The sequence below is a fragment of the Orbicella franksi genome, chromosome 1 (assembly GCF_964199315.1).
Source record: "Orbicella franksi chromosome 1, jaOrbFran1.1, whole genome shotgun sequence".
Taxonomy (NCBI): Eukaryota; Metazoa; Cnidaria; class Anthozoa; order Scleractinia; family Merulinidae; genus Orbicella; species Orbicella franksi.
Window position 1 is genome coordinate 30,633,063 of NC_138145.1, and position 26,872 is coordinate 30,659,934.

The 26,872-nt window shown below is 40.7% G+C and overlaps 1 protein-coding gene across 1 annotated transcript in view; it reads right to left on the reverse strand.

Moving 5' to 3' along the window:
- Positions 1–259: 259 nt before the first annotated feature.
- LOC145502698 (laminin subunit alpha-2-like) overlaps positions 260–26,872 on the reverse strand; it is a 45,077-nt gene continuing 18,464 nt past the window's right edge. Inside the window, exons 24-59 of the mRNA XM_081482057.1 lie at positions 26,400–26,511; positions 26,052–26,171; positions 25,520–25,644; positions 25,008–25,088; positions 24,354–24,547; positions 23,454–23,560; positions 22,671–22,848; positions 22,030–22,176; positions 20,617–20,771; positions 19,938–20,042; positions 18,865–18,976; positions 17,724–18,070; positions 16,896–17,012; positions 16,387–16,547; positions 16,115–16,253; positions 15,839–15,950; positions 14,981–15,307; positions 14,252–14,406; positions 13,584–13,742; positions 12,997–13,133; positions 12,191–12,344; positions 11,644–11,762; positions 11,077–11,245; positions 10,187–10,464; positions 9,630–9,786; positions 8,321–8,449; positions 7,692–7,840; positions 6,957–7,136; positions 5,804–6,043; positions 5,389–5,590; positions 4,324–4,482; positions 3,917–3,999; positions 3,225–3,325; positions 2,989–3,122; positions 2,095–2,338; positions 260–1,564 (exon numbers count right to left, since the gene is read on the reverse strand). Of these exons, the coding sequence (XP_081338183.1) occupies positions 1,416–1,564; positions 2,095–2,338; positions 2,989–3,122; positions 3,225–3,325; positions 3,917–3,999; positions 4,324–4,482; positions 5,389–5,590; positions 5,804–6,043; positions 6,957–7,136; positions 7,692–7,840; positions 8,321–8,449; positions 9,630–9,786; positions 10,187–10,464; positions 11,077–11,245; positions 11,644–11,762; positions 12,191–12,344; positions 12,997–13,133; positions 13,584–13,742; positions 14,252–14,406; positions 14,981–15,307; positions 15,839–15,950; positions 16,115–16,253; positions 16,387–16,547; positions 16,896–17,012; positions 17,724–18,070; positions 18,865–18,976; positions 19,938–20,042; positions 20,617–20,771; positions 22,030–22,176; positions 22,671–22,848; positions 23,454–23,560; positions 24,354–24,547; positions 25,008–25,088; positions 25,520–25,644; positions 26,052–26,171; positions 26,400–26,511 (5,737 nt within the window). The 3' untranslated portion in view covers positions 260–1,415. The remainder of the gene's footprint in view (positions 1,565–2,094; positions 2,339–2,988; positions 3,123–3,224; positions 3,326–3,916; positions 4,000–4,323; positions 4,483–5,388; positions 5,591–5,803; positions 6,044–6,956; positions 7,137–7,691; positions 7,841–8,320; positions 8,450–9,629; positions 9,787–10,186; positions 10,465–11,076; positions 11,246–11,643; positions 11,763–12,190; positions 12,345–12,996; positions 13,134–13,583; positions 13,743–14,251; positions 14,407–14,980; positions 15,308–15,838; positions 15,951–16,114; positions 16,254–16,386; positions 16,548–16,895; positions 17,013–17,723; positions 18,071–18,864; positions 18,977–19,937; positions 20,043–20,616; positions 20,772–22,029; positions 22,177–22,670; positions 22,849–23,453; positions 23,561–24,353; positions 24,548–25,007; positions 25,089–25,519; positions 25,645–26,051; positions 26,172–26,399; positions 26,512–26,872) is intronic.

Sequence of the window (26,872 nt, forward strand, 5' to 3'; positions counted from 1 at the left end):
CAGGTAATTAAGAGGGAGAGCTTTCACGTTCACCGGCCAGTCAATTGTTCAAGTCACTGCTAATGCAGGATTTGAAGTCAGCCTGGAGAAAGTTCATATAGAAAGCAGCCAGACATCTCTAGTGTGGCTGGATTCAAAGGCGGGCCTAGACGTTAGTGAAAATGAAACATTATGTAGAAGGCTGTACTTTTCACACAAAGCAACATTTTTCAACGAATATTTAAACGCCGAAGGTATAATGGAAACAACGCTTAGTTGAATTGTCGTTTTATTTATTTTCAAACAACATACACACTGTCAAGCATTTGGCAAGACTCACGCAGATTCCCAACAAATTAATTGAAATTATTACAGTAGATTTTTACAAACAAACTCTACTCAAATATAGTTAGTAAATGATTTACCTCGTTTACAGTAATTGCAGCTGAACTATCAAATCGACTTGGAGTTTGAAATAACGCTTTACATAGCATCGTTAGATAAGACACTTCAAAAGTAATCTGATTGGATGAACAAGGTACCAAGGAGCTTGTAACCAATCACCGATATTGGTGACATCCTTATTCAAGCGCTACGTTAACGGTCAAAACCTTCAGCGTTTTTTCGTCAAGTAAAGATCACCTAACGGGTAGCGGATTAGAAAAAGTCAAGTAAAATACAATATATTAGCTAAATAAACAATACGGTCATTTTTTTGATAGCCCGATTTATATTAGAGACGGATCATCCGTCTGGGAAAAACTTGAAAAACAAAAAACAAAAAACAAAAAACAAACTAGGGGTGCTTAACATTTTTCAGAATACACCGGTTGGAATGACCGTTGAATAATGGTAAGGGTTTTTCCAAAATCAGCAAACCAACCGAATAAGATGGCGCTTACCATTTACAATCCATCTCCCGTAATTGTTTCCGGCTAATGAGAGACTGCAACTGGAAAATTTAGTAAATGATTAAGAAATTTCCGCCGTTCCGTTCTGAAAGAAAAAGGAGCACTACCTCTGGAGGAACTCTGTTATTTCCGAATTTTTTGGTTAAATGGTAAGCACCCCAGTGGTTGGTCTGATAATTCGTCTGTGACGCATCATCCGTTTAGGCGAACTGTTACAGTAGTTAATCCTGACTGACGAACTACCGTGGATAATTCGTCTGGAGGGATGATCCTTGTCTAGTATGAATCGAGCCATTCTGGAAAACATGGTAGGGCGAGCATTCACTCACTGTTGTGTAACCAAATCGGAGCATTTTACAAACGATCGCTATCATTTCTGAAAAAGCAGTTTTCATTTCACATTAGGTAAATATATTACATGGTAACCTAGTAGACGATTCAATACGAAAAGCAAAAGTTCTCTTCCTACTTAAATGTATAAAAATAGTTTCAATTGCCACTCTCTTCACGGCTCTTTCACTGAGCTTATCGAGGAGCATTACAGCCTTTCTGTACGTTATGTAGCTGTGTACTTCTTATAAGGCCAGCCGACTGTCCGTCAATAATCAGCTTTTGTACACATCCAGTGAGTCCTTTATGAGACATACCACTGTGAGTCTCAAAACCAGAACCATCTGAAAACACAACAACAAGAATTTAAACATCCGTGCAAGCATAATTATGGTTACTGTGAACAAAAATCTAAGGTCTTTTGTGAAGCCCATCTAGACCTTCCTCCTTTCTCTAATAAGCGCCCTCTGCCCCTGTGACCGCCTGTAGCACCCCGAGGCGATAAATCAACCATATTTCGAAATTTGACGGTAAATTAAAAATCTCAGCTGACAGAACTGAATTCTAACTTGACACAATCTGTTTCAATCTTGAACAATTATAAACATAAGGACGTTTTTTCAACTTGCATTTTTCTTCACTTTCAAACCTTGTTCGTATACAGCAAAAATTTTCATAAAACAGCGCAACCTAAAGGCCCTTATTTGCAGGGTAAAAAAGCAGAGTCGCTTATTGTTATAATTTGGATGTAAAGACTAGATAGCGTTTCTCTTAGAATGTAGATAAAGAAAAATACAAGTTGTACAAAACGGAATCTAAAATTACAGTGAACACAGAGACCAAAAGACAGAAGTGGGGTGTTATTTTATATTACCTGGTACACCCCCAATGTGAAAGGTTCCATACTCGAGTGTGTAACCAGACGGTACCTCACCAGCTACTGGCGAGTGATCATCCACCTTTAACTCGACACTACTGATGTTCCTTTTGACAAGAACTCGGTGAAACTTATTATCACAGAGATGGAAGGAAGCATTGTATTGTCCGTCGACTGCAATAGATGGGTCGATCCAGCGAATCACCGACGAGTTGCGTTCATCGTTGAAAATGAGAATGATCTGAAAACACAAGTAACGGCTTAGCGAGAAAAGCATCATCATGCGTTACACAAACTCTCTTATGACCGGTCACGCAATCTCCCCTAGGAATGATTGCGGGATAAGCCAGTGGAAAGTAACTCTTCTTCGCAGCCGTTTTTTGGGATGTTACGCAAGGAGAGCGTTGCGTGACATCCCAAAAAACGGCTGCGGAGAAGACTAATGGAAGGTCTGTAAGGAAGACTGCCTAAGTAGGATATCACCCGGTGAAGGCTTGTCATGCAACGATAAAGCGTTTTCACGCGTTATGACTGGTAGCCAACGAAAGCAGCGGTTGTTTTCGGTCGTCAAGCAAACCCTTGACTTTGAGCACTGCAGGAGAATAACCATAATCAAATATGCATTTCAATTTAGTCGTTATGTAGGCGCACCTCTCTGCCTGTTTGATCAAACAGTGGATGACGAATATTGATATTGATAAATCGCCATCTAGTGGAAGAGAAGCTGGCTATTCTAGAATTTGTGCACTGGAGACTAATTTTTCCAGAGGAAAGCTTAATTGTTGAAAAAACCGCTATTAACTGGATGGGATAGCGTTATCAGTCCTCAACGCCTGGAACGTGGCAAAAAGCTAACTGTCCGCTGATCAACCAGACTGTGTCTTATCTCACCTGCCCATCCAGCTGTTCCACGGTAACAGACCCAGGTCCCGAGCTGTTGGTAATGGACAAGAGGAGCCCGGAACGAGTGGTGCTTCGGAAGAAAATCTCTATTTCCGTTTTAGCAGGCAATGTGTAGTTTGAATCTGTGAAACAAAGCAATAACAACATAAACAACGATGAATCACTCAGTAATAACGCAAAACTGAGAACGTGCAGGAGTGTTTGTTTCAGTCTTGTTTCCTCACCATACACGATGTGGCCGTCACCATAGAAACCAGCCTGGGCTTGAATCTCGCTGTAACAAGGTTTGTAGTCGTAGTTCGAGTCCCTCTCGTCTCTGTCAGTTCTAAGAACAACAAAGTAAAACTTTAACGCCTGAATAATCTATGAGTGTAACCTCACTTCCAAAAGACTGTTGAATACGCCTTTCGCCTAAAATAGTGTAACAAGCCAATCAGAACTGGAAGCAAAACGCACAGCCAGTGGAATGGGGCGAGAATATGAAGAACGGGCCAAAACACGATGGGCCATTTGCGAGTTACTTTGTACCTCGGTTTCAAAACGAGTCCTCGTTCAAAACCTTTCATATTTTTGCATGAAAATGAACCTGTGGGCGGAACACATTTTCATATGGATGGTTTTCCACAAAGACTCATTTTGATACAGAGGCAAAAGGCAACTCGAAAATGGCCTCCTAGTTTAGGATTCGCACTATATTGACTGAAATCTCCATATACGGTACACCCTCTTATTGGTCGTTCAATAAATCTCGTATCAGCCATGCTCGCTCGGGACCGTTCCGGGAGCATAAAGACCCTCGGTAATTTCTGCACGGAACTGACTGCGCTCGATTCGTACTCTCAAGACTTCGGACCTAAATTCTCCCACAACGACCCTGGTACTGGGTTAATATGACGTATTTGGCATGAGTTTATACCTAGGATTGAAGACTTTAGTTGGAGAGTCAGCTGTCTGAATGATGAGAGCTCCAAGACACCCAATGAAACCAACTCCATTGCTCTATCAATAAAAGAAAATGAGAAAAACGTTAGCTTATCTTGTAGCAATCAATTCACAGATTTTCACGTATCGGTTGTTTGCCAGAGATGTTAATAACGCCATTCACTGGTCAAAACACTTTCCAATGGAAAACACATCTGGTTTCGTAACAACCTTTATCCAGGTAAGCCGCTCTTTGAACTAAGGGAAGTAGCATTCTCACTTTTCCAGACCAGCACAAGGACTGGGTCCCTTCCCGATCTCAGCGTAGCAACATGCCCTGCGAAAGGACATCTCATGTGCGAAGCTGTTAAATCAAAACTTTAGAGTGAAAGTAGACTTTACCTCGAACACTGATACATTGGTACCCCGTGGTACCCCTCCATAGTAGTAAGGGCTGTTGATAATCATGGCGGGTTTCAACTCTCCTGCTCGTTGCCTAGCGTAGTCGTTATTTTGTGAAACCAACATGGCGCCAAACTGATCAATCCTTAGCAGCTGAACCTGAGGTAAGGAAAACAAAAACCTCTTTGTTAAGTCATAAACAACAACAATGACAACAACAACAGAATCAGATGTCAAAAATATTTTGAGAATAAACGAAATATGAAACACTATTATCGCTAGTAGTTCACACAATGGAACAATTCTTCTTGTTTGCTTTTGATGCAAAACAAAGAGCGTTTCGTTAAAATTACTGTTCTGTTAAGCCTGGTTCACACTAGCGACATAACCACATCATCCCTTATGTCAGTAACGTGAACATCGACATAAAGACAACCAAAATATCAGACTTTTTTTCCTTATGTCGTTATGTTCGTGTTGTTATGTTGCTATTATGTCAGGATATTCACACTGCAAACATGGTGACACAACGTCCTTCTTATGGCGTTACGTCGCTTGTGTGAACTAGGCTCAACTATTCGGGAAACCTTACAGGGCTTCAAGTGGCCTACTAGAAAAATATAGGGTTAAATATAGGGCTAATGTAGGGATTGTAAAATAATTATACGGACAATATAGGAATATTTCGAAGCACTTACAAGCGATAATTCACAAAACTACCATATTTATACTGCTTTTACGAGATTTTTGCCCAGCAAGTTTCAAACATCAATTCCATCCTGTTATTCATGCAGGTTTTTGTGAAATTTAAATCTCAACAGGCTACTCATCAATGCGTTTAACATCATATTCTTCCTTCTATGTTCAACGTTAAAAATGGTAACTTATTTACAGACGATCCATGTATCTCTCACGCCAGACACCTCCGCATTTGACACGTATAATTTCTTTTAAGTGCCACAGATCCACTCGTAAGCACCACCCTCCAGGAGGGGACTCACTCTTCCCAGTTCCCAGTGGTGGTAGGGACTGGAAGACAAAGAATGTTGAAGAAAAAGTGTTTACCATGTATTCTTGTCCGTCATCAGCGTAACTGCTGAGTGTACTCATGACTTTCACTGTTTTATATCCTGCATTGTATTTGAACACCAAGCGGCCATTAACAAGTTCCAGACTGATAAAGTGAGTCGGATTCTGCAGGTCACTGGTCGCATAGAGAAGAACTCCATTCGGCACAAGAGAACGGAACGTGACCGAGATCACAAACCTGACAAGAAAAAACACACAACATTGCAAGATTTATTAAGTAACTTGGTATCTAAACAAAACTGTTGTTAACAGTTACTCAGCGAATGTAACGGTTACATTTACTTGGAGTTGCTTTTGGTGCTTTTGGTGCTGAGAAAGTTAGCTTTGGTGTTACTTTGATTTTCATTTTACAGTAGTAATTTGACAGAAAAGCGCTCTGCTGCACACTCACCGGTTTCTAGTATAGTTTAAGACTTCCGAAGTTCCAAAAAAGGCGATGTAATCATCGCCTTCCAACCGAGCTTCTTCTTCTTCAGATGAATTCCGCAGGGGTGGGTACGGGCTACCACAAGTGGGAGGTGGTAGTGTGGGGGGTGGAGTGGTGGGGAGAGCTGTTGGTATGACGTTTCGCTCAGGTGACACTCCAGCCAATGACACACGTTTGCTTCGTCCTGAGAAGATGTTCACAATTCTGAAGGAAAAAAACAAACAAATATGTTTTAGGTCAGAATACAATCTGTTCATAATCAATTTAATATCAAATGACCATGCAACAGTATCATTTCTACCACTCAGTTGCTACTTGAGGAGATCTTTTTTTTTGGAACTTTATTACGTCGCCTTTTTCCTCAAGTAGCTGTTAATCAGGCAAAGAATAAGTCAAAGATGTCACTTGCCGATACATTGCAAGTGCGCGGGGTTGTTGGCTTTTTGTTTCGGTGGGAAGTTTGGAAAACGAATTAAGAGGTCAAAAATAATCAGAACTTTGGCGAGTGGTAACCGATTGCCTCTTGCACTCTTCGCAAACTGTTTGCAATATGGGCACAAGCGTTTTGACGAGTCAACAGGCTAAGTCCACTGAACACTTCGTTGGATTGTGACCTGGCAATGGGCTTGCTTTTCACGTGATGTGATCGCCGCCATATTGGAAGATATTAACAAAAGATTTCTAACTAGCTTCTTTTGTTTGTGTCATCCAACATCGCCGCCAGGCCTTTGTCATTTGAATCTTCCAGGATTGATTTCAAACCATCAATATGCGGGTAAAAATCAAGTTTCTTTAATTAATACAGTAGAAGCTCTGGTAAACGGACACCCTTGGACGAAAAAGGGACTATTACTTTGTCATACAACAATTGGTACATAAACCTAGTGCTGTAGCCAGTCGAAAAGATTGTATTGTCAAGGTGATCTGGCCTTAGACACGTTTCTAGCCTTGTTACTAGTTACACGTCTTCCAACACTTGGCAAAAGTCACACAATTTTCCGCGCTTGGCGTCAGTTACACATTTCCCGCGCTTAGCACCATTTAGTTTGACGATTTCCCGCGCCAGTCACAGACACACCCTATTGTCACTGTCATAACTTAAGCTCAAACAACTTACTCTCCATTCAACTTGAGGAGATTCATTCCTCCTTGGAACGCGTTAATAATTGGAAAAGCCCTGGGTATGGCGGTTCTTTCGTCCACACCTCCTATCCATAAACTACCATTGAGACCAACTGTGCCTGTGGGAAACCCGTCAGGTATTGACAAGGCATTGCCATCAAGGAATACATTAATCCTGGTAAAACACACACACACACAAAAAAATATTAAGTAAAATAGCAAGAGCTAAAGAAATCAAAAATTACCTCCCAGTAGAAGGCAATCTTGAATAGTCTACTGAAGCAGAAAAACACTGGTTGCGAGGACATTAAAGAACAAGGAGGGGTAAGATTGGAAAAGACCGAGATACATTTTGTGAGGCTTTTATAAGTACATTTCTAAATCTGTGAGTACTATGGCCGGCTACTGACGGGCCTCCAAAGTTTCGTACAACATATGTGCCGTTTCACTCTTCAGCTGGAGATGTATCTCGTTTCCGATCCACGTCGTTTAGTTGCTTATACGAATCTCGTAATACTACACGGGCAAAGCATCCAGGCCTTAGTTGATTATTCTTTTAATTCTTAACACCAGTCTGTTTGGTAACGTATAGATATGGTAAGAAAAAACGAGATTATTCTTGAGATCAGAAAGATTAGGTTTCTCAATTTTCCCAAGCACAACCAGGGCAATGCTCCGTTAAAATACTGTACCAAACCCCTTATGTAAATGAGTCATTAGATTCACTCACCCAACCACTCCTAGTTCGATTTTCATTGTATGGTAGGCTCCATCATTAAGTGTCTCTCCCTCGCTTACAATGGGAACGAACGTTGTCACATCTGTGGTGTGCACCAGGAAAAGGTTCCCATGGAGAAGTGCCAGGTAGAAATACGGACCCTGCAATAACACGTTAACCCGTTAGCAAAGAAATTTAACAACGGCAGATTTCAGTCAGTGCTACAAACTGATAGAAACATTCATCCACAACGGGATTTTTTGTTATCTCGTGCGGTTTGCGAGGAGTTTTCAATTACAACACAAGAACAAGGACAAGGAAATAACCATGTTAAAATAATAATAAAAAAATGTTCAAATGTTGATGTTTATAGTGGTCAGTGCGCTTAGCTACACCTGGCTATTTCACAGGCATGCCACTTAAACTGAAAGAAACAAACATATCAACTAAACAGGATAGGCTTAAAAATCCCAACCGGTTGGATATTTACAAGCATGACCGAGGAGTCGAACTAGAGTCTACCGAGAAACACCTCCAGCTAAAGTGGTCAGAGCGGGACTTGAACCCGGCGCCCTAACCACTCGAACACGCTGCCTCCCTAACCATGATGTTGTAGATGAAAGAACCTTATCTAAAGTTACCTCTCCACTGTAAACAAGAACACCACTTGGGGAAAGTGTTTTGAAGGTGAATTCCAGTGAGGACATTTCTGATTGACCTGTTTCCACGGCAGCGTAACTTTCACCTAGGAATCGAATACCATCCTCGACCTGAGCAAGAGAAATGAAACAACACGTCTAGCTTAATACAAAGAGGAAACAGCAAATTGAACTGCAATCCTGTTAATAAAGTACATAAATAAAATTGAGACTAAGGAATTCTCCTGACGAAATCATTCCGGCAAAACTCCTTCACCCAGTAAATTTGAAGAGACGACCTAATCTTCCTTTAAAAGGACAGTCTCTCGACTGGTATATCGTGTTATCATAAGTATGGCCCGCGGAACCTTGCTATACACTCGCTTTAATAAGTTGCTATGGAAAGAGATTCTTGTAATCCTGTACTTCTTCCCCAAATTACTTGTTCTATTTTGCTCTGTAGAAATTCATCACTCGATTTATTTGTCTACTTGGAAACTTTCGATAATCTGCCGCAACACTATCCCTTTAATTTATAACTTTCAACAATATTTCCTTGTTGTGAGCTTTTTTTGAAGCTATTATTCTTCTGCAGGTGTGTGTCCATGCCTATTTTTGTGTCCGCCCGTTCACCTTTCGTTAAGGTTATTTCAGGCAGACAGTATTCTAAATTTTATCCTGTGAGGCTCGAATTGTAATTATAACATAGAGAATTAAAGAATGAAAGATGCGAATGCAGCCATAACACTACTGGAAAAATGATCTGAAAAAATTCGAACCCACGACCTTTGCGTTACCGGTGCAATGCTCTACCAACTGAGCTATCAAAGCTACATGAGAGCGGTCGTGTGCGGGTTCAGAGCGTCCATCCCGTTCAGAGCCTGAAATTTTTTCAGGTCATTTTTCTAGTAGTGTTATGGCTGCATTCGTATCTTTCATTCTTTCATTATTTAATTGCTACTGTTGGACATCTATTACCATGGAATTCATGTACTTGAGCCGAGTATCACGTTCACTGAACATACAGGGCCGAACTCACACACGACCGCTCTCACGTGGCTTTGATAGCTCAGTTGGTAGAGCATTGCACCGGTAACGCAATGGTCGTGGGTTCGAATCCCGTTCAGAGCCTGAAATTTTTTGGGGTCATTTTTCCAGTAGTGTTATGGCTGCATTCGCATCTTTCATTCTTTCATTATTTAATTGCTGCTGTTGGACATCTATTAACATAGACACATGTAATTGTTTTTACGTTGTGTAATCAGTGTAATCTCGGCTTCGTTCTCTTATACATTAGTATATTGTCTCTTACCACTGGTAGCAAACCAGAGAAGCTCACTCCATCGGATGACAGTGTAAAGTTTGCGTCGTTGAGTAGCCTCTCTACAAGGGATCCAGATGTGTTGCCACTAATGTTGATATACCGCAGGGCCCCAGCAAATGAAGAGCTTACAGGAGCGTTGATTGGGCTGCAAGGAACGGGGAAGAATTAAAATGATCCAAGAAGCTAATATAAGAAGCATTCTTTAGCGCAAAATGGTTGTGAAAACTAGAATGGGAAGCATGAAATATAGCAACCATTTCATAGACTCGAACTTTCCCAAATTTCTTTTTACCGTTAGTTTTTACTTCAAGTTGTTTTAAAAAACCTTTACTTATAAGAAATAAAATAGGATCAAAAATATGCTAGTAGTGCGGTGTTAGTATGAACTGTATTGTAAAATTTCGTGTTAGTAATGAGCCGTTAGTAATGTATAGTGCGCAAAGTGTTGGACTGTAACGTTCAATAATAAAAAAAAAAACATAGCATCAGAAAGTAATCAAAAATCAAACTGAAAATAGCAATTCTAGTACATAAAGCCAGCCAACCTGTTTGGATCCTTGCCACCGAAGAGCAGCGACTGTCCTTCAGGAAGATAGGCAGGTGTGGGTGTCATTATGGTCTTTTGATCGACTGCACCGCTGTCTGACGGACCCACAGGTCTGACCGTCAGACTAGCATTCCTCAGACCGCGCACCACATGCACTCTGTACCACCGTCCGTCACTGTACGACCTGCTGTTACTGTGTACTGTGTACGTTTGATTGGCTGTTTTAAAGTAGAATGCCAATCTGCTGTCATTCAAGTACACTCCATACACATAATTCTGAAAAAGGCAAACAGACAAAAGAATCAGTCCGTGTGACTAGTTGTGATCTTCGTGTCTCAAAAGAACGGTACACAGATTATAGGAAAGCCAGCAGAAATGGCAAGAGTCTGTACAAATGAAAAGCACTAGGCAGCAAACATGGCTATCCGATAACGAGCATGGAAATTGCGAGGTCAGTCTTACAGTTTGGCTCAGATTTTTCTGAAATTTTGTTTGAATTCCAGTTCAAAATTGGTTCCCTCCTGTGAGAGTTTTGTATACAAAACATCAAAGGATGAAACCTTTAGACCAGTGCTTCACTACACTATTTCACTACTGTTTCTGCTAACCCAAGTCCTTCTTAAGACGACAGTGTGCTATACATGCATTGCTATTATCGAGGAGTACCGGGTTTAAAAAGGCAAAGATTTCTGCTACTGAATGCTTATAATTTAGTGATCCAACAGCATTAGAACCGATGAGCATCGATCGTGTTCCTGGTGTGATGTTCTGCCAAGTTAGTTGTTTAGTCCCGTGTGAGGAATAAACTGAACAGAAATGGCGTTTTTCAATGAAATCATCTACAAACTGCGCATAGAAAGACTGAATAACACGATAAAACCCACACACCTGACCGTTCAACACACTTGCGATGAAAGCCGTTTTTTGGAACGTTCTGAACTCAAACTCAAATTCAGACTCGCCACTAATGTTAAATTCTCCCATCTTCTGTTTCACGTGTCCTTCTGGAATACCAAAGAAGCTGCTTCCTGGAATTAGGTCGACCTGGACGGGAGGCCTATTAAAAAATATATTGTTATCAATCAAATCACAAATTTGATGACATTCAGAGATCACTCGATAACCCCGCGGTTGTATTAGCCTCCATGCACAAACTATATAAATCTTTTTTTCTTTTTTATGCTAATATTGTAATTTCAAAATGTAAGTACAAAATAAAGTGAGGTTGAAGTTGAATTCAAATTAGGATCCGCCACGGAACAAAATCAGCGGGAAGTCGTACCCAACTTGTCAACTACACCCCCTCCCCCAACGAAATGAATTTCCCTCTGACATTGCAAAACAATGAACAGCCTGTATCAGTTACTGCAAAAATGTTTAATCCTAAAGTAATCCGCTCTGATCAGCGTGGTTCGTAAAAGCAGCAATGCAATGTTGCAACAAATTGTATTGTACCTTCTGGAACAGAAGGATCGATTGCCTTCCACCTCGACTGGGTTCCACAGATTTAGGATCTCCTGGTTGAGCACGATGTTATCGATACAGCCGTCAAAATGCCGGTCAGTCTTGTTTATCTGGAAAGAAAAAGAGCGTCATCAAGACACGTTGATTACATGATAATGTCATTATGCATTAGCCTCCTTAGCAAGCGTTGGAAAAGTTACGTGACGAACAAAAACATAGCAGTTTCCGCGTAGAAGGCCAACACATGATGCGAACGTAGCTTGCTTATGTTTTCAAAACCCTTTCATGAAATACTGCAACAACAACAACAACAACAACAACAGCAAGACTTTATTTCACCCCAAAGTTAGAAGAGAAGAAAAATTTACAATGTTTTACCAAAGCAAACAGCAACCTAAGAGTTGCAAAGGACACTTGTGTCGCCATTGTCTCAGTCTCCCATTCGACAATCGCTCGCTCCAAACCGCGCGAGGTCGCAAAAAGATAACGTCTTAAGTTGATAAGGATGGACCAAGAAACTCTAACAGAGTTCACTCACCATAACTCCATCAGGAAGACCTCCAACATGAATATGGTCATCACTGCTGAAGTCAGTGGATAGGAATGCGGGGATTATATTTGTGGTACCCTCGTAGGTGCGGCTGAAGTTCTTACTGTGATCCGTTACTGTCAAACGTCCTACCTTCTCGTAACTACACGAATGAAGAAAACGTGCAAAGTGAAAAGTGGTTACGTACATACTAACTATTGATAGTAATATAAACCAATGCCAGGTGCCTTATAAAGCTGTGAGGATGAATAATGACGGGTCAGGTAGCAGCTATCGTAAGGTCTCACATGAATGGCTCGATATCCTTTGAGAGGACAATAAAACAAACAACAGAAACAATGCCAGCTAGCCCTAAAACAGTAACAGCTGCTGCAATGACGACAAGTAGAATTACAAGCTTACGAGAACTGCTACAGTTCTGATGATGATGGCAACTACAGGAAAGAAACAAAATATTGTCAAATTTAAAAGCGCAAGGTCCAAGTCTTCCTGTTTGGATCAAGTCCGTTGAAAATTTTGTAAAACCTCCCACATTAGGAATATCTTTTTTTCTGTTATTTAATTACAGAAGTTTCCTTTTGCAGGCTGATTGTTTTCTTTACGGTATAAAACTAATTATTTAAGACTATAACACATTTTCTCGGCATATAGAGGTGTTTTGGGATTTTTTGTGTAATCAAAGAACTCATTTCCCATACTGATAGGGGAGAAGCCTCATTGTTAAGTTTGGGAACACTAAATATGGCTGCTGTGACGTCACGTAAAACGCGCACAGCAAGTAACATTCCACTGACCGTGTCGCATATGCTGTATACCAGTACCCAGGCCGCACTTTGACTGCCCAGTTGATGATGTCAATAGGTCCTGTACCAAGGTTGTACTGGAACTTCACATATGAGCCACTCTCCAGAGTAACAGCCACGCTTCGAGCCTGTGATTAACAACGCCACACGTAAATAAAGTGTGAACACACGGTTTGAGTGACGCTCCTGACAAGTACATGACAGGTGATTAAGACTACGACGAGCGTGACATAAGGGTTGGCTGTTCCAGCTTGAGACATGTGGTTGCACTTAACTGCTAATTCAGTGAACTTAGTTTTGGCACTCTTGTTGTTCCACTACACGACGCCAGAAGGCAATATAATGACAACAAAATATTACATCGACTATCCAGCATTGTCCAGTTTGGAATAATTCCAACTGATACAAATCAGCACTAACTAATTTCCAATGGTCTATACACTGTAACGCAACACCAGTAAACAGTCACGTGCACCTCCCCACCAAGCTCTCGTATCATGAGCTTAGGTTGCCTGTGCGTAAATTGTCAATAACATCAACTTCATGATATGAATTATTTTAAAATATTATCAGCTCACCGCACTACTGGATCCATCTGACAAGTAAAATAGTGAGCCCTGTACCCGTGTAGCCCTGAAATCCATTCTGATTTCAGTGTACTTCGTCTCGTTGATCAAGCGGGGTGGAGGGCTGTATTGCAGTGTTGTGCTTCCTTGAACATTCAAAGCAAGGCGAATCTAAACGCAAATTACAATTAGTACAAAGTTCATCAAATCTGCCAACTCCCTTGAACGTTGACACGCATAACCTTTAAATCACAGAAGAGTTTTTTTGACTAAGAGAAGCATTCAATTTATTCTAACCATCAACAGCAAAATCACTACCAATCTTTGTCCCGAGAGCACTTTCCCGCGCTTATTGTCGGTTGCACAGTTTAGCTTCGAATTTTGATTGGTTCATTCCCTCACATACATTTGATTGGCTAGTTGTGATTTACAAGTCGAAAAATTACGTGATCAGAAGTTAAAGAATATTTTTGCAGCTGGCTGTAAAGCGCTGGAAAAATTGGTAGCAGCCGAAACGCGGGTGGATTTGTCTCATACTCGATTGGCTGAACAAACCCCCTGTACTCTGATTGAATAAAGTAAACCGTACGAGTTAACATAAAAAACCACAGTTAATTCACGCACATTTGTTTTTGAAAAAGCCGTCCTTTTACGCATTCACAAGTTAGAAGACGCTTTACCTTGGCGACATATTCTCTGGCTCTCCTCAGCTTTTCCTCTAGAGCTGACATATTTTGTCTCAATTGTGCTTGTAAGTTTGCTGTTATATTCTTGAGTCTGTCCGCTTCCTGCACTTTACTGTCCACGCTCCCCAATGATCGACTAACATTTTGCACTGTTAAAAGAAATCACATTGTCAAGTGATTATCACGTTAATGTCAAGTTAACTGTACTTGTCTTGGATATACCGATCGTAACAGTTGCAAGATTAGAAATGACTTCATTGTAGGGTATATGTGATAAAAAAATAACTAACAACGGAATAAAGACAGGTTACGATGCGTGTATCAAATAAACTATATACGAAAACTGCAGTAAAACGAACGAAAGAAATAAGATCCTCGCAGCTCTATTTCAACTTAATCAATAAAAAAGGCCTACAGATAAAACCATTCAGTCTCCACTGGGAGCTAATGGGTTTCAACTCAAGAAGATTGCAAATCCAGTAAAAACGCTTTACCACTTAATTATGAAGCCACTGAGAGATAATCAATTGGGAGGTGTATTTAAACTCGTGAAGTGACAGTTGGTGGAGTAAGGCACTAAAGAACAAAAGGTATTGTGGCCTCAACCTCTGGTTGAGAAGCAAAAGTTCAATTTAACATTACAGCTTTCTGAAAAAATCCAATATTGAACGAGGACGAAGATAAGTAAGATTCAAAACCAGTCACATCAACTCGCATACTTACCATTTTCAAATGCCTGAATGGTCAGCACTGCAGCCCTCTCGGCTGATTCATTAATGGACTGCATTTTCTGCTCGAGTGTGTTCACTTGATCCAATAGGGCTGGTGCTCCATTGTTCACTGGATCGGAGCGGTATATTGCCTCGTCGATGTAATCGCTAGAAGACTGGGCATCAGACACGATGGAGTGGGGACTGTTTCCGACTTCTGCAGCTTGGTCCAGGGAGTCTCGGCTGGATTGTAACGAGCTGTAAAGTGAATCAACTGACGTCCCAGTCGTAACGGCATTCATGTAGGTCTGATTTGACGAGGAAACATTGGCACGGAGTCCTAAACAAAGCGCACACATGCAAGGTTTATATTCTACGTTGTATAGTTGCTATAACACTTTATATCCACTAAATATCGCTACTCTGTTAGATCAAACGCGAACTAAATGCGGGCCAAGCCAGCTTAATTAAAACTTTTCTCAACATATAGAGAAGAGAGAAAGGGGGAAAAAAACTTGTTTAAAAGAACAGTGACATATTGCCTTTGTAATAAGGGTCACCCAAACCAAATACGGTACAATTTTGCTCCTGCTTATTGCATCTTCCTCATAACAAGTCAAAGTCCGTAAGAGGTCTTTACTCTTGGATAGTCGTAACTTACGAGGTGTTGCTATTTTCAGGATTTATTATAAACGCCCACGAAATTTTACCGCCACTTTCGAAGTGTCGTTACTTTTTAAGGTATATTAATAACTAATGCAATGTATTTTGCCAAGCTTCGTTTTTTTTGTAGCCTGCTCATAGAAGCACAAGCTTGTAACAAAACCAATCACCATTGAGTGGTCCGAGTAAGCCAATAAGCAAATGCTACCTGGTAAGTCTGCATCCCTTTTCAAAGTATTGTTGAGGAGAGTTTCGCTCTCATCTTCAGAAGTAACAACCCTTGTTCGGAGGTCAGAGCTAACTAGCGTAAGATTTTCCAGCTGAAATATAAGCAAATAACAGTCTGTAAATTGTTTTACGTGGTCAATGCTCGTTGCTGATTTACAGATAAACTGGATAGTTCATGGGCAATTTGAGAATAATCGCAACTTGTTGGAGGCTGACCAGCAACGTGACTGTAAGAGGCATGGAAGAACGATCTTACCCGGTTCATAATTTCTTGTAAAGATTCATTGACTTGTTGCGAGGTTTCCAGTGACTGATTTCCCAGTACAACCACTTCTTCGAATGTTTTGATAGCGTCTACTGCGCGTGCTCCGTGGGACAGAGTAGTGTTGAACACACTAAACAAAAAAACACACAGAAACAAGATGTCACAAAGGGACACACCAGGAGAAGTTCAGAGAATTGACATTTTCAGGTTCAAACCGAAGAATCCAACTTTTAAGGAAATCATTCGCACTTAACCAAGCTCACCTTTGCCTTTGTCTGGCTTCAGCAGTGAGATTAGCAGCATGTTTAGTGGCATTTTCCATCACACTTTGATTCGCAGCAGATAACTCTGGTGCCGTAACTGTTAGGGAGTTCTCCAAAGTGCTGATATGCGTTTTTAAGTCGTTAAGAAGGTCACTAGCGTTCTGTTGATCAAAAACATTTGATTATCTACTAATTAAGCAACGCTTACAGCCACTTTTATTCAACGTCACCAGCTAGTCTCATCCAAAATCGATTTAGTTTTTATTCAAATCATCAAACATTACCAGCTACGTTTTAGAAAAAAACATTCACGCATGGACAAACCGGGCGAAATTTGGGAATTTTTTACCACTTCAATAAATCATCATTTTCTTGGATTTGAAGGGATATCTTTGAACAGTACAAAACCGACGTCGTATGGTATGTCATCACCTGTATTTTCTTCGACTTGTGATTCTGTTTGGCCACATATACATGTGTCTTCATACATCAGTGTGTCGTATATGTACCTGGTAGTTGCTTTCACCGTTGGAAACGTGTTGTGTGCTTGTGTTTAAGATGCCGGTGGCTGTTTGAAGAAGCTGCAGAGCCTGATCAGTTAAATCTCTTGCTTCGCTTATTAGGTTCTGTGGATGAGAGCAGGAAGTAATTCAATCGACAGGCACTCACAACTTTCAATATGACACTGTTCGACTGAGAAGGAAGTGCTTAACCTTTTGCCAACAAATTACGGGCATAAAACTAAAAAAATAAGCTTTTTTCATTTGCCCAACTACAATAACAATTCGATTCTTCTGGTTGTTCCACTAAACTGGCGGTCTGCATATTTTTGGCCCCCCGCCTGGATGGGATCTCCAAGTTACCCTTGCACGCATTTATAGATTCCACAAGATTTGCCAGTACCTAATGTATACATGGGAGGATAGGAGCACTCTGAAAGTGAAGTGTTTGGCTAAAGTAAAAGAGACAAATAAAGCACAGCATCCTAGAAGGGCGGGAGACTACCATGTGAAAAGGTCGGGGAAGCTCGTCGTCTCGCTTAGGGGAATAAATAAAGGATTCTGGCCTCACTTAGGGTGTTCAGGATGAAACGCTACTATTTTTAGCTGCCTAAGTATTTTTTAGGATTACATCCGAAGAAATAATAGAAATGCTGTCAAGTCCGTTTTATAGTGGTATCTTTTAAGGGTCAAAAAAAGCTCGAGCCATTCCCAGATTGGTCCCCTTTAGGGCTTTAATTGAAATTTTCCCACAAGCATCCCTGAACTTTTCATATGGAACTAGCCCCTCCCCCCCCCCCCCCACCCCACCTCCCCGCTGCCCCGGACACAGCATACCTTTGTTTGATTTATCAGAACAAGAGCTTGATTGGTCAAGTTTGTGACAGTGTTAATCCGCAGCTTCATCCCGTCGAAGGCTTCATTTGAACGCATCAGGCTTCCTTCTGCTCCCAGTGCAGTCCTGTTGAGGTCTACTGAGGTGTTCTTGTGAGATGTAACATTGTACTGTGCCGACATGGCCAAGGAAGAAGCCGCCTGTACATTCTGTACCTCCTCGTTAACTGCCTGCATTTCGCTGTCATACGTCCTGCTCAGGATTCCATTAATACCAGCTAACACGCTGTCGGCGTCACTCCGTAGTGTCGTCAGTTGACTCAATATGTCAGCAACTGTAACATTTAATGCTGAAAATATATAATTGATAAATAATGTTGACGCATTCCTATGCCCTGCGGTTCATTTCTCTGGGATGACCCAGACTACAATCAATGATCGAAGATAAAACCAACTGATAAAACCCTGACAAGAGTGGAATCATTGGTTCCCACGATATTTTGGCCACAAGCAAAATTACCTTTACATTGAAGGGCACCTGAAAATAGTAGTTTACTAAGGTAGAAAAACTCCAAAGAGATAATAATAAACCATAAAGGAACTAAGATGATCGAAGATGGGAAAGATCAATATGGATTGCAAACGACAAACTTGAAACATTTAGACTAAACTTTTCAAGATGCGCAAACTGTGATGTAGCTCCTTTAACACATCAAGATTCGAGTGATCTTGGATCATAACTCCTGATCGAGATCATTTCTAAGAAATACACCCCGAGATAAACCTAAACCATCGCAAACAAGAGCCTTAAACCATAGTTAACAAACAACTTGAAGCTCTTCGACGTAAATAAACGATCTTGTCAGTGAATACAATACGTCTATCAAATTCAAGGCCTTCTCCCGTTGGTCATTGCTCCATCATTGCATTTTAATCATTTTTCAGTTTCGCAGTTCCTTTTACCAACCATCGAGAATCCAAAACTTGTTTTGCAATAACGTGGGAATGTGTTTTCATTTTAGAAATACTGTGATCATCACGCAAAGCAAATTGCTGTATCAAGTGTCTAAATATATATCGTTCAAAAGGTTGTTTAGTCAATGTAAGGTAAAAATAAGTTGAGCTGGAATCATGCACTACTGACCTGTTACATTATCCTTTGAAGACTGAGTGTTTCTATTTAGATCTTCAATGCGGCTCAGCTCACGAGAAACAAGCGCTGTCAAATTCTCACCCTGTTGTGATGTGTCCGACAACTAAAGACAAAGAAAAATATTAATCCACATAGCAAATCAAATATTCGTCACTCACACGACCACAGACATTGCTGTAAGCGGCTTTCTACTTGCAGATGGAATTTCACCAGAAATTTAACAAGTTTCACACCTTTTTCTTCTCAAGCTGTATAACAGGATCAAGGAGTCTTATTCTTGAGCATTCACCATGAGATTCATGAACAAGACGCAGAACAAGGGTTTCAGATTTCACTTAAGGTGGCTGTGACCCCCACCCAGATAATTTTGCTAAACGTTGCGCTAAACTGCATTGTTTTGTTAAACAAGTCCTCTACACTGTTACCAGTTGCCTCTAATAGCAACTCTGACGAATACAAATGTCTGTGACTACCATTGAAAAAATGGAGGGGGGGGGTGCAAATTAGACTGCTTGCAGTCGGTCTCTTCTTTTAGGGTTGGATGAGTGGTTGTCCCCTTGAACGTGAACGCAAAAAGGTGTTATGAATGAGAAATCCCTTCTCGTTTAAAGTGTCTCGCCCCATACTTTGAGAGAAAGGCAGACTGTAAGCAGTCTATAGCGAGCAGTGTTCCAGATAAGCAAGGGGTCTCAGGTCAAAAACCCGACAAGGTCAGCAACTTGACCCGACAAATTAATAGAAAATTTCTGATGATTTGGTGGGAGCATTGGAGATTGACCCTTTGGAATTCCTCATTGACACCACACCTTGAAAACTTATCTGGAACCCTGAGCGAGCCCAATATCTTGGACGTTTAAGTCGATTGAGAAAAAATAGTACCAAGACTAAAGGGTAAAGAAATGTTTGGTACAAAAAACAAATTTTGCTTATGATTTGTATTTGACGGCAATGAAGTCTAGAGGAAGTTGGGTGGCCAGAGGGCGCAATACATCAAAAGAAATCAACAAGGCCACTCCTAAACCCGTGGCAGATTCCTTGTGAATTAAAAGCTTTCAAAATCTTACCAACACTTGCAGTTCACTAACAGTCTCGTTTGGAGTACTCTCCTTTAGCTGGGTAATGTTCGCCTGAAGACCTTTCACTAGCGTGTCAAATTCTGCCGAGGATGCCTGCAAATAAAACGACAGCAAAGCTAAAACACAGTCAAACCTCTACTAACGGTCACCTCTTTACAACAGGCACAAATGTTTAGAAGTGTAGCAGTGTTTTATTATCGTAGCAGCTGTTTAGGGCCAAGGCATTGCTTCTATTGTTTGTTCTATTGTTCCCTTAGAGGATATCGAGCCATTCATGCGAGACCTTACTAGAGCTGCTCCTTGACCCGATATGTTCGTCCCAGTTGAGAGATTTGCTCTTATTTTAATCTCCAAACAATGGCCACCTCTACACAATGGCCGGTAACCTCTACCCCCAAGATGGCCGTTGTAGGGAGATTCGACTGTGCTCCTTTATTCCAAACTGTTCTTGGCGATATGAAATGCCTCCCAGCGCAATCTACATAAAGATATGACTGACAGTCCAATGTTTACTTAGAGGTGTTTCCTCAGAGATTGCCCTCCCTATCATTCACTGTTGCACACGGTTACAACAAAAATGCCTGATGTCAAAGCAGTCTACAGGTAACCATAGGTGATACTTTTACCAGTGAGTCTCTGGAGAAATCCTGAAACTGGACAATCTCACCTGTGCTTCAGTGATAAGGCCCTCCACATTAATCAACTCTGGCCATAACTCTTCAAGGTTGGAAACCGTATCAGCAGTTTCTTGGGCATCGTTCAACGTCGTCAGTGTTGTATTCAACTGGGCTTGTAAACCAAGCCTGGTACAAAGTGGACATGCTGTAAACGAAAGAACTTAGTCAGAGCCGTGAAGATTAACACATCATTGCAAAAACCATTGTTTACAGACCTTCTATTTTCTTTTAAGACAAGAGCGTACCGAGAGAAACACAAACTACAGGAAATCTGACCAGCACGAACGCTTTCACGCGCTAGCCCTTGTACGTTCGCCTTTTCTGATCGACTCTTCACTTGCCAGTAAACACTTTTCACAAATCAAATTTATGACTGAGTGTAGCAATATTAAAATTAATTTAATTTCCTTTGAGAAACAAATCTCATTAATTAACAGCGATTCAACGCCAGGCATCGGAGAGTAAGGCAGTCCTTATCCAAAGAAAGTCAAAACCTGTAGGAACCTTAGATATGTGTTCCCTAGATTTTCCACAACTTTGACCAGAAATTTAGAATGTTACTGACCAGAGAAGAGAGGGGGACTGATGTGAAACTATCCTGCAGTAAAATGTTTTTAAGACTTCTCTTACCCGATGGCGAAATTTTCAAGACCCCCATCCCCCCTCCATCAACCTCTGGTACTTCAAAAGTATGGTAAAATACTCTGAATCTAATGTACCACCTTCACCTCCGGAGACTATTTGTCTTCAAAGAAGGATTCATTGTTGGAAAGTTGTATGTCGCTTGTTTTTTATTCCACAAGTACCCCCCCCCCCCCCCCCTCTGCATGGAGATGGTGCTTCCCCTTGACAAGACTTTCATTGTCCACATCCACCCTTTTTACACCTCAAAATTTTGAGACACGCCCCTTTTCTCATCAGTCCCGCCCCCCCCCCAAACAATTTTTTAAGAGTGCCCCTTAATAATACCCTGACTTTTCTCTGACCTAAATTTTTATTTTTACTTTTTCCTGACGTATTGTAGCCATGGATTACGCTATTTAACAATTATTCCATGAAACCGCGTTGGATATGAAGTGATAAATAACCAACGAGCGCGTAGCGCGAGTTGGTTATGATCACTTCATATCCAACAAGGTCGAATGGAATAATTGTTTTAGTATATTCTTAATCGGGTTTTTGCCGCCGATTTTTATTTCAACAATTTTACAGAGCGGAAAATTTTTAAACTTGGCGCACTGTTTTCCATATAAGGTAAAACTCCGACTAATGGCTCATAGTCGGAGTTTTTGAGCCAATCAGAGAGCTAGAAATGCAATAGTCGGAGCTGAGAATATACTAAAAGATAATAACCACACAATAGCTGTTCTATAACCTCAATTAAACAAGTTACGAGTACTCACGATCACAGCCATTCCCTGAGAAGTTAGTGTGCTGTAACATGCAACGGTCACACGTTCTACTGGTCACGCCAGGCTTGCAGTCACACTGTCCAGACGCACGGTCACATCGTGTAAAATTGTTTGAGCCAGTCTCATTGCAGTTACACGCTGAAAAATGAAAATGCCGTTACCTCAAGATGACCGCTGGATACACTTGGGACTATGGATTATGGAATAGCAACAAAGGTCTCAAAGGAATGTTTTCAGTTCTTCTATTCCCCTTTTAGTTATTGTTGATGGACAATTTAGCCGCCATTACTCGAGGCAAACACAAGTCATACCGCTAAACAACTTCAAACAAATTTTCTGTGACAGGCTATGACAGCATAAGGAGTTTCAGCAACAAAAAACGTGAGTGTTTAACAAGTTTCATATCACATCACTTAGTTACTACAGAGTAATTAAACTACAACAACGAAGTTTTGTATATCTAAAGACATAGAGTCCTTCTCAGTTCCAACTGGTCTCACAGAAGGTATTGGTGACGTTTTACTGCTGCAAGAAAATCTCACTAAACTCAAAAGAAATTGTAAGTGAATGTCTTTCCTTGTGCATTCCCTTTTTCTTATCAGTTTTATTTACTAAACTAACCTATCCCTTACCTTGACAGGTGGCATTAGGAAGACCAAAGAATCCCCACTGACACAAGTCACACTTCTCGCCAAGAGTGTGGTTCTTGCACTCACAGATGCCCGACTCATTACATTGAAGAGAACCTGATCCAAATCTGTTACATTCACAAGGCGTACAGCCACTTGAAGTGAAGTTATAGCTGTAAGGCTACAAAAAAAACAACAACAATAGTTATAAAATGAACAAATAACAGTGTCTAACCCAATTTTCATGTTAGTTCATTAGGTCAGTTTCCCCATTCATAACCATCCACGTTCCTTCCTGGCTAATTATCCCCTCTTTGTTATTTTACCTCGGTAAACTACTGTTTTGAACATCACAAAACACTTATACAATATTTTCAAATTGCGTGTAACAATTTTGTACAACTACAGGCCCCACTTGCTCAAAGGGTGGACAACGCTATCAACCGGATAAATTACTATTCAGTGGATAAATACATACAGTAACAAAACAAACTGTGCTCCCAGTGGATAGTCGTATATCCAGTGAATAGCGTTATCCATCCTTTGTGCCAACTGGCCGCAGGTTATTAAAAAACATTTATTATACACGCAATAGCTGGGCAAATTGTTCTTAGTTAAAAAAACCATCGCCCATCGAAATCAGGGAAAATATACTCTAAAGCTATATGTACATTCTGTGCAGAAAATGTCATGTCAATACATGAAGAGTCTAGACTACTGACGGAAGACTTACAAAAAGTAACTTTTCAACTTGTTCTTGTCTTTTAGTTTTAAACTATTAATTACCTCACATCTGGAACAATTCAGTCCTGTCACGTGGGGCTTGCAAGCACACTGTCCAGTCACGTGATTACACACATTGTGATGTGCACCGATTCCATCACAGACACAAGCTACAAGTCAGAGTTGACATAAATATGATAAATTGATTATAACACGCTGTTGCTGTTGGATTAGCTTCTGACTATTTTTTGCATTCCACTGCTGTAACGTGAATTTAGATCTGAGTAGGCGCAACAAAGAACTCCATATTAAACAAATTGTACTGAACTTTACGTTTTGATTACTTCCAAACAAACAAGTAAGAATGAAAATTAGAGCCTAAACTTGCAAAATCACTCCTGCAGGCAGTGTTAAGAAAAGTTGGTCTTATGAGAATGCGGGCATTGGAAAAAACAAGACTTGCCAAAGCACCACAAAGACCTAAATTTCAAGGACGACAACACTGAGGGAAACAGAAGAAAATTTAACACTAAAGGATAATCTGTCGGGTCACTACAGATGTTTTCATGTGAAACTGTACCTACATATGATACTGTAGTGCGAGCTAATAGGGAATTACTTATATTGTGTATCCTTTCAGCGATGTCGTAAAACCAAAACCAAAGTAATCGCTCTAGGCCAGTCACAAAGGAGGTAGACAATACAGTGAGTCAATCAAAACTCAAAGTAGCTAACGTGAAGGCAAGCGCGGGAAAACGTGTGCGAACGAGTCACGATTGGTCTTGGTTTTACTTCTGATTGGATGAAAAATTGGCGCGGGTTTTTTGAGCCAATCGCGTAGCGTAGTAATGCAAAACCAATTACTTTTCAACCGCTCTAACATTGACTAGAACTCTCTAACTGGCAAATCTTGATAGTTCACTATGCCCCGTTTTACAGCATGAGAGTTCACGGGCAAGCTACCTTGACATTGTTGTTCAGTAGCATTCCCCCATGTTCCATTCTCACAGCGTTCACAGTAAAAACCAGTTGTGTTATGCTGACAGTTGATACATTCTCCTGTTGTTCTGTTGCAGACATCTGAGTTGTTGTTACAACGACATCTGGAGCAGTTTCCTCCTGGAGTCAGAGGTTCACCAAAGAACCCTAACTCACAACTGAAGTACAAAGAAAGGTCTGCATTAAAAATAGTCATATGGTGAACAAGAAATCAATTGCAATGAAGGCTCATTTAACAATCTACCTTAAACAGAAACGTGGTAATTAAAGTTACTGTTAGAAGAATACTTAACACTGAGACAGTGTTCTACCACATTTCTAAGCACATTAAAGTTCTTCAAAAATACTCTACTACATATCGTATTTTCAACTCTCCTCTCTGTCTTTTTGAGGTTTGGTAAAACAAGTGCTTGGTATATTAAGTCAATCATTCTCTGACATTGTGCAACAGAGACGCAGATTACTTTTATACATCTAACCCCTGTCACAAGCCTCACACACGCCATTCTTTTCCATTGATGCCGAGCTATGGTGAGTGGTCACAAGTGATATAAATTTCCTAATGTGCGTCAGGCTTTTAAAAAAGAGATATTTAGACGGCTTGACATCATTTCTCACCTTCCACAAATGTCTCCCTCGTATCCCTCAGAGCAGTTAAGACATCTTGGCTGACCATCAGCACCAGCTTTACACAGTGCACTGAACAAGAAGAAAAGCGTAATAGCGTAATAAAGGGTAGGGGCTCAAAAATATCTTGTCTGGGAAGACAATTGACAGTCCAATAAAATGTCTTAGTCATGTACAGAGAGGTAGAGTCCTGCTACTAAAGACCACTTTTGTACTATGGGATAAGATTAAGTACACACCCTTGAGTACGAAAAGGGTCAAGTGACCTCTGTGACCATAACCGTGGGGTAACAATTCTATTGATGTCTCGCTTTGGAACACTGTTTACAAACAACACTATTCTGAGGATTGCCACTCCCTACTCAAAACATGCTTCTATCTGCTTCGTCAGTAATTTACCCCTATGCGTAATCGAATGTGTGCCGAGTTTGTATGCTTGGTTTTCCTTGCGAAATCAAATCATTTTATTGGAGTACTGTTGTTTCCATGCAGTGCATACTCACGTTGTGGTTCGTGGACTTTCACATGGACATTTCTTGCAGTCACCAGGTGTTCCGTCAGTGGCGTTACCATAGAAACCATCCAAACAGATCTCGCAGTGAAAGCCAGTAGTGTTGTGAGCACAATTCTGTTAACAAACAAGTTAAGCAGGTTTTGAGTAAAACAATATTTCAGTTTCCTACCACTGCTCTAGTTTTTCAATACCGGTAGACTGCAAGCAATCTCTCTTTTGCTCGAAGTTCCGTGGTGAAGAAAGCAAACCAGAATGCAATACAAGCGTGCGATTGTGACATGTGAGGCCGCGAGCCACAAGCAGCATTGGCGTCGGAAGATGAGGCATGCTCACTTGTTTTGCTTTCTTCCCCATGGACTTCTGAGCAAAAGACAGACTGCTCCCAGTCTAGTTTTTCAATAAGCTTCACTTGCACTATCAGATATAAGAGATAGAGATGCTTAGGAATACATTAACTTACGCTCAGCAAAAAGGAATCAGAATAACACTAGACCCATGACAGCGAGATGTTTATGACTTACCAAGCATTGTCCTGTAGCAGAGTCACAGTCCCGAGTGTGACCATTACAGTTACATGGCTCACACTTGCCAAGATACATGTCACTTGACACATTCACTCTGTGATAACCACTTGCACAACGCTAAAAAGTAGGGAGAATAAAACTCTTCCGTCACATTTTTGACAGTTAATGAGGAATGAAAATCGATAAGAAACCAGCCATATTTTCTTTCTAATTAACTGTGGATAAAACTATTTTGTGAGAAAGACAGTAAACCATGAATCACCATGCAGTGATACTGTAGGTAACAACAGCCCATAAAAGATTGGCACTACATCTCAGTAGTAAACAAATTAAAGTGTGTCATACCTCACAGGATAAACCAGTATAACCTGTTCCACAGCTGCACTGTTCTACGTCATAAGCTCTTCCGGCTTCTGACACTGCGTCACTTACATCAGAAACTTCAACATCGCCAAGGCTGCATTTGACAAAGTACAATTTTCTCATTTAACTACTTTAATTATAATTTTGTTGCTATTGTTACACACCTTAATTAAAAAAACAATTGCAACATGATTATCTCAAGTATTATTTTCTTACTGAATACTGTCTATTACCAAACTGCACTAGGATGAAAATGCAAACCTTTGCTTGGATAGAACATTATATGATGTATATTGTATCTATGTGACCTGTAAGTATCATTGTGACTTGTTGCATCATTGCTTTTACTTCCAGTGGGGCATAATCCTTCTGTTGTTTACTGGGGAAGGCACTTTACTCTTATAGTGCCTTTGTACTGGCAAATTGTACGCATAAAATGCTGGGGCGGGGGAAGG